The sequence below is a fragment of the Octodon degus genome, unplaced genomic scaffold (genome assembly GCF_000260255.1).
Source record: "Octodon degus isolate 3935 unplaced genomic scaffold, OctDeg1.0 scaffold00032, whole genome shotgun sequence".
Lineage (NCBI taxonomy): Eukaryota > Metazoa > Chordata > Mammalia > Rodentia > Octodontidae > Octodon > Octodon degus.
Genome location: NW_004524608.1, coordinates 13,269,988 through 13,276,600, shown reverse-complemented (window position 1 = coordinate 13,276,600; position 6,613 = coordinate 13,269,988). Strand labels below are relative to the sequence as shown.

The window sequence follows — 6,613 nt, the reverse complement described above, 5'->3', positions numbered from 1 at the left end:
ATATAATAGGGATCAAACTCAGGGCCTTGTGCTTGCCAGGCAGGTGCTCATTCCACTGAGCTATCTCTTAGCCTGATTGTGCCACTTTCAACAAGGCACTTAACCTCTCCCAGTCTCACTGTGAAGGGATGAGGGCAGGGCAAATACAACCTACCTCAGAGATACATGATAAGGATGCAGCCTAAAGTAACCACAGTGTCAGGAACCAAATAGCTTGCTCACTGACCTTACCAGTGTGTGGCTTCATTTCTACTCAGTTACACACACTCAGTGCCACATCCAACAAGCACGACATCAGTCAAAGTTCCTCTCCAGTACTCACCATGGTAAGGCTGGTCACAAAGGCTTTCCTCAGAGCCTCCTTTCTTCCAGACATCAGACGTATTCGTGCTGGCTATGGCGAATCCACCCTTCAGAGCCAACCTGTACCGGGAAGCGCTATACAGAGAGTGGTGGTCACACTTCCACCACAGCATGGCCTTAGAGTCACAGCTGAACATTTTCAGCTCATCCACAGGCTGGAGAACATCCAGACCGAGACACTTCTGGGATTGTAAGTGGAAGAGCCGATGCTGGGACACCCACTTCCACAACATACCCCTAGTCTCATCACAATCCATTGCTACTATCCAGTTATACAGTGGCTTGATGCACTTGCCTGTGTTTTCATTGACGATGGTGAATGTATCACTACCTAGGCCAAGACAGAGTAAGAAGAGACATTTCAGGATTCTGAATTATATGGCCAAATTGCCTTATCCTGATTGCTAAAGACTGAGCCCTGCTGGACTGCTGCCCCTGTAAGAGCTTGATTACCTGTCGTATCTACACAAGGAAGGAGGTCAGTGATGGTGACTGGAAGCAGTGCAGTGTGCGTCAGAGTTTGGGCTTCGAACTCAGTCCATCTGCACTCACATTCTGCCTCTGCTCCTCCATATTAGCCAAGAGATCAGGGCAACATGCTTGACCTCTGTCGGTCAGTTTTCTCACTAGTAGTACAGTACCTACTTCACACTGTGGATGTGACAATGGAATGAACAAGGACATAAGGCACTAGCTGAAGCATATGTATTTGGCTTTGCTATTTCATGAGAGGCATACTCTGCTTATTAGTAGGGTAGAGAAGCTCGTTTATTTCCATTTACTTAAACAGGTATTCTGTGGATAATGAAAAATATTCTGAGCCTATTTGGGACCACAGCTATGTCTTGTTGTATTTTGGCCACCATGGCAGAGTATTATTATTACATGGGAAATGTCTCATTCAGTGTCCCATCCCTAGATCCAAGTATGAAGTCAGGCCTTTGTGCTCCTCCGCTTTAGGGCAGGCAAGTGAGTTGGTGATGAAAAATTATAATCTGCTTAAAAACCACCTCTCCTGGACCTTTAGTGGAAGCCTGATTCACTGCAATGTCTCAGGAAAGATGGGGAAATGAGAGAGGGCAGAGGCAGGAGAGTGGGGTGAGAGGCAGCAGTGGCCTGGGTTGTGAGGGTGGGAGCCTATGGCCATGACAGGAGGCCTGCCTCACCTGCCTGCAGGAAGGTGGCAGGACCTGGGGAAAGGGTGGGGATTCACTTGTGAGTCACCCTGAGCTCGTCTGCATCACCAGACTGCAGTATGCATGGACAGATAACGGGACTCTGAGAAGAAACCTGCAGGAGCTGAGGACAGACAGCCCTCTGGACTTCTCCAGGCACTGTATGTGAGCTGGAGAAGACCCTGTGGGTAGTAGAAACTGAAATTCTGTGCACCTGGTGGAACTGAAACCAGAATCAAAACTCACTCTGATTTTTCTAAAAGTGATATATTGTTTCTCACACACTTGAATTTATAGACCAAGGTGAGCATCTATTACAGTAAATTATAATTGAACAGTTTTGGGGGCTTTTTCAAAGAAAAAATTAAAGTCACTATACAGACCATCATGATAATGACAGTAAATCTGAAATATTTTAGAGAACACTGCCAACAAACCAGAGTTCAGTGGAAGAATCTGAAAACTTGGTTTCCAAAAGGCACTTTCATTTTGACCCCTGATTCACAATCACGGATCTTACTAACTTACTCTAGAATAATTTGTAGGCTTCAGAAGAGTTAAAAATTCTCATACAGGGGAATAGCAACTGGATGGAAAATTTTATCATGTACATAACTACAAAATTAAATCTGAGTCTGAACTTTGGTTGGAATTTTCTGCTGTTGTTTTAAATAACAACAGCAGCAACAGGAAGAACAAAAATACCTTTAAAGATTCAAATTCTGCTTTCAAATTTGAGTTTTAAAACACTTTATAGGTTCCAGCTAAATACTTTTAGCTGTATAACAGCATTCATCCTTTATTCTTTTCATGGAAAGCCCTCTGCAATTCTCTTTGCTGGCCACAGGTACAGATGATCAACTAAAAGTGTTCTCAGGACTCCCATGCATTCTCTAAATTCCTTCAGTCACACATTCTACAACTCTTCTGACCCACCTCCTCTTCAAACTATTTCCTCTTACCTCTCCAAGATAAATCTTGTGTTATAAAGTATCAAGAATTATAGAAGAAAAAGGTAAGTCCACTCCTGCAAGATATATGGCCTTCACTTTTGTTCAAAACTTGGGTACTTTGAGGCTGGGAAGATAGCTCAGTAGCATAAGCACCTGCCTGGTAAGCATAAGGTCCCGAGTTCAATCCCAGGTACCACATGCTGTGTCAGTCCTGGAACCCCAGGAATGCTGTGCTGGTCACCAAAACTGGGCGTGGTAGTGCATGCCCATAATCCCAGAAGTGGGGAGGCTGACAGGAGAATCATTACAAGTCTGAACTGCAAAGAAAGCCCCGTTATAAAAAAAAAAAAAAAAAAAAAGCTTTGGCATTCTGGTCTATGATCCTTAACCCCAAACAGGTGGCCTAGCAAACAGTAACTGCCTTTCTTTGCAGTTTGAAGTTCTAAATTTTTCAAGCTGCCTTTGTACAGTCCAGTGGAGTAGGTGCAGGTTTCAGTGTGGTGAAAAGAGTAGTGGAACAAGGAATGAGGGGGCATTCGATTGAAGCTGACCTTTGTTACTACTTAGCTGGAAGAACTTGGGGAAGGCACTTGTTCTCCCAGGTTCTTCCTATGTCTAAATGTTAGGAGAAAGCCCTGGAGTGTAAGGTATCACTTCCCCAAGACAAAAGTGTTCTTAGCCTTGCATGGTTTACTAGCTTTTGCTAAATTCATTGTACGATCTTCTTGAACAGCTGCACACACTGTCATTATACCATGTTACTGCTAGTAGTGTTTGGGGTTATTCTAACTGCACTTGTACTGAGCATGTGCAGTTAGATGACAGCATCATACATGCTCTTCGGAAGAGGACAAATGTACTCGCTATCCCTTTCTACACGCTTTAGTTGTGGACCACTTGTGTCTGGTAGGAACTAGACTAGAAGAGGGGTGTGGAGCATCATGGAGTAGCAATGTTAAGGAGAAGCTGCCAAGTGTTTTTAAAACACCAACATCTATAAATGTGGACATTGTACTTGCCTCAATCTAAGCGTGTTTTATTTGTTTACTTATTTATCTGAGATAGTATCTTACTGTGTAATTCAGACTGGCCTTGGACTCAAGGAAATCCTCCTGCTTTAGCCTCCCAAGTGCTAGGATTACAGGTGTGCACCATCATGCCTGGTGTAGCCCTGTGTTTGAGCCATGTAATCAGTATCAATGCTTGACACTTACACTGGTTACTCAGCACAAGTATTCATTAGTAAGATGATTTAGCCTTTCTATCCGATGTATGTTAAAGCACTCATGCACCATACAGTCCCTAGGGAGAGTCCTGGTCTGCCATGATGTTCCCGTCTTTCTTTTCTCTTAGCAGAAGCTGCTCAGTCTGCCTCAATCCTGGGCTCTCTACAAGGGTGTACAGTGCACAGTCTCAGGAGGAGAGAACCAGAAGTCTGGGCTCACTAGTTTGAAAACAGATCCTGAAGCCACATTGGGTCCCTGAAGATACATTAGAAATCAAAAAGCTTCAATATTGTGGCCCTACTGTGATAGCAGGTTAAGGGGTAGGTAAGATTAAAAAAGTGTCAAAAGAATTCTTTACTTAGAAAATTTGTTATATAAGAAATAAGGTTATGTATTTAGAAATAGATTTTTGAAAAGGTAAGTACAGAGTAATTTTATATTTTTTGTTGATTGCCTCGTCACTCCTAGGAGCACTTTTTATGATCCCTCATGTATAAATAGTCCAGTGGTACTTGAGAGAGAATGGCTAAGCAGCATTATCATAAATTGAAAGTGAATTTTTAGTATTTTTACATCTGTCAAAGAAAAAACATCCCTACTTTATCTGATCACTAGTAATTGCTATCTTACAAGCCATGGACAAGAAAGCTCTGGAGAAAGTTGGATGTCAACATCCTACGACCACAGACCAATGGGAAGAGAAACGGCTTGGGAACGCAAGGAGGGTGATGATCACAGTATCATAGTTACAGGGAACGTTCACAGCTTGCTCTTCAGCTGTCTTGTGGTCTCTACCAAGTGTGCAGAGTACACAGGTGCAGGAGGAGAGGATCAGAGGTTTACCAGTTTTAAAACAGGTCCCAAAGTGACAGTTGGGTGCCTGGTGATACAATAGGAGTCAAAAAGCCATCAAGCTCAGACTGGGTGGGCTTGTTTGAGCAGCTGAGAAGCCCAGGAGCTCCTGGAGAATCAGCCATTAGCTTTTCAAGGCAGCAAAAACACAAGCTAAGCACTTGGCTTCTCCCCAAAGACACCGAAGTGCTCCTTCAGCATTCGGGTGACCAGGTGCTGCCCTAACCTAGCTGCGTCCACGTGATGTGGCGCACGCCATCACTAGCATCATGAAGCTGACACACTGCCAAACATGCTACCCAAGCAGCTAGATGCTCAAAATTCCAGCAATTTCCCTAATAAGGGTACAAATCTGGTCTCAGGGAGAGACAAGGCCGCCCAGAGCTGCTGTTAGGAGTGAGGAAGGATACAGAGAAACAAATGCTTATGACATGTAGGGCAGAGAGAAAAGAGCTAAGCCAGAGCTGTTTTCTCTGGGCCAACACAACAGAACAGGGACAGCAGTGTGTGAGAACTAAACTTTGACTTTTGTAGAGGAGACATAACAAGACTAAAACAGGTGCAGACAGGAACCAAGAGATGAGCGATTGAAAAACTAGCTTGTTTCCACCATGGTTAGTTGCTGCAGAGACCATTTTCCTTGAATTGTGGCGCAGGGAAACTAGATCTCACAGCAATAAAGGACCGTAGTACTAATGACTCTCTTGACAGTTTGCAGTGCAGAGGGCAAAGGAGAATGGAGTAAAGTTAGACAAGGGTCCATTAAAAAGCTCTTGAAGCAGAGAAGATGACGCCACCCACACTCGCGAAGCTGCTACTCATTACTCTCTGAAGACGGTCTAGACCAGCCAGTAACTTGGCTGCAAAGAAAGTTAAGTGCCACAGTAGATGTTTTTCAGAAAACTTCCTGGCCATCTTTTCCTTCCTCATACAGGCAAGATAACACAACTTATTGAGCGGGGAAGCCCATGTAGTGCCCATTTATGCAGACCGACCAAGAATCAGACCTGGCACACATTTTGCCAAGGCAAAGAGAAAGTAAAAGCAAAATCCAGGTGCTGCTGGATAGTCGGGGGAGGGGTGTGTGTGTGTGTGTGTGGGGGGTGGCATCACCCTCAGCACTGGCCAAGGGCTTCTGTTGCCAGTGCGGAGCAGTGGGCTCCCAGGCGAGCACCCGCATGAAGCTACCAGCTTTGCTGGGTTGGGTTGTCACCTGAAGCCCATAATAAAAACGAAGAACGGGTCCTTCTAGGCGCTGGTGGACGACAACAAAACCGACTCTTGGTCATTACACTTTTGGGGAAGACGGCCCAACCTGACTTCCTTTTTAACGAGCACCGTGTGGGCGCAGTGACGCCAGGAAACCCGGGGGCTGCGAGGGGAAGCTAGTCTTGGCTGCGGAAGGGCCGAGGGGCGAGCGGGGCTCGAGAAGGCGCAGGCTAGGGTGTAGAGGTCCCCATCTCTGCTGCAGAGGAAAGGCGCAGAAGACTCCCCAGAAAAGACTGTACCTTCTCTTAGTGGACCTAGGCGCCTTCAGCAGCGGGGCGGCCCCTGCCCTCCTAAGTCCGGCCGTACCCTCCAGGCCAGTGAGGCAGAGGGGCGCCTTCGCCGACAGACGGCCCCTTCCCTGCAGACCGCTGCAGGGAGGCGGCGGTGCCCGGACCTGGGGCCCTGGTGTAGGGCACGGGCTGCGTCGAGCTCTCATGGGCGTTACCTGTGCGGTCCAAGGGCTGTGCCAGCCCGAAGTAGGGGAGGAGCAGTATCAGGAGCCCCGCGGCTCGGCGAGGGGTAGCCCCGCGCTCCAGCATCCCTGGCCGCCTGCCTGCGTCCAGCTCCCCGCAGCGCTGGCTCGCAGCGGCGTGGTCCTCGCCTTTGCCCGGACCTCTCGGTGTGAGGCTCCGCCCCGCGGTGCTTGGCCAATGAGTCCGCTCCTGGGGGGTGGGGGGTGGGGGATGAGGGGGGTGTCCCCACGCCTGCACCCGTAGGACCTCTAGAAGGGGGGAAGTGAACATTAGGAGGGAAAGGGCTGGGGACACTCGGGCCT

General features: G+C 47.2%; 1 protein-coding gene across 1 annotated transcript in view; it reads right to left on the bottom strand.

The window, feature by feature from the left end:
* The window catches only part of Ly75 (lymphocyte antigen 75), a 162,539-nt gene extending 156,149 nt beyond the window's left edge, over positions 1–6,390 (bottom strand). The window contains exons 1-2 of the mRNA XM_023713793.1: positions 6,284–6,390; positions 323–694 (exon numbers count right to left, since the gene is read on the bottom strand). Coding sequence (XP_023569561.1) covers positions 323–694; positions 6,284–6,377 — 466 coding nt within the window. The 5' untranslated portion in view covers positions 6,378–6,390. The remainder of the gene's footprint in view (positions 1–322; positions 695–6,283) is intronic.
* Between the last annotated feature and the right edge of the window lie 223 nt (positions 6,391–6,613).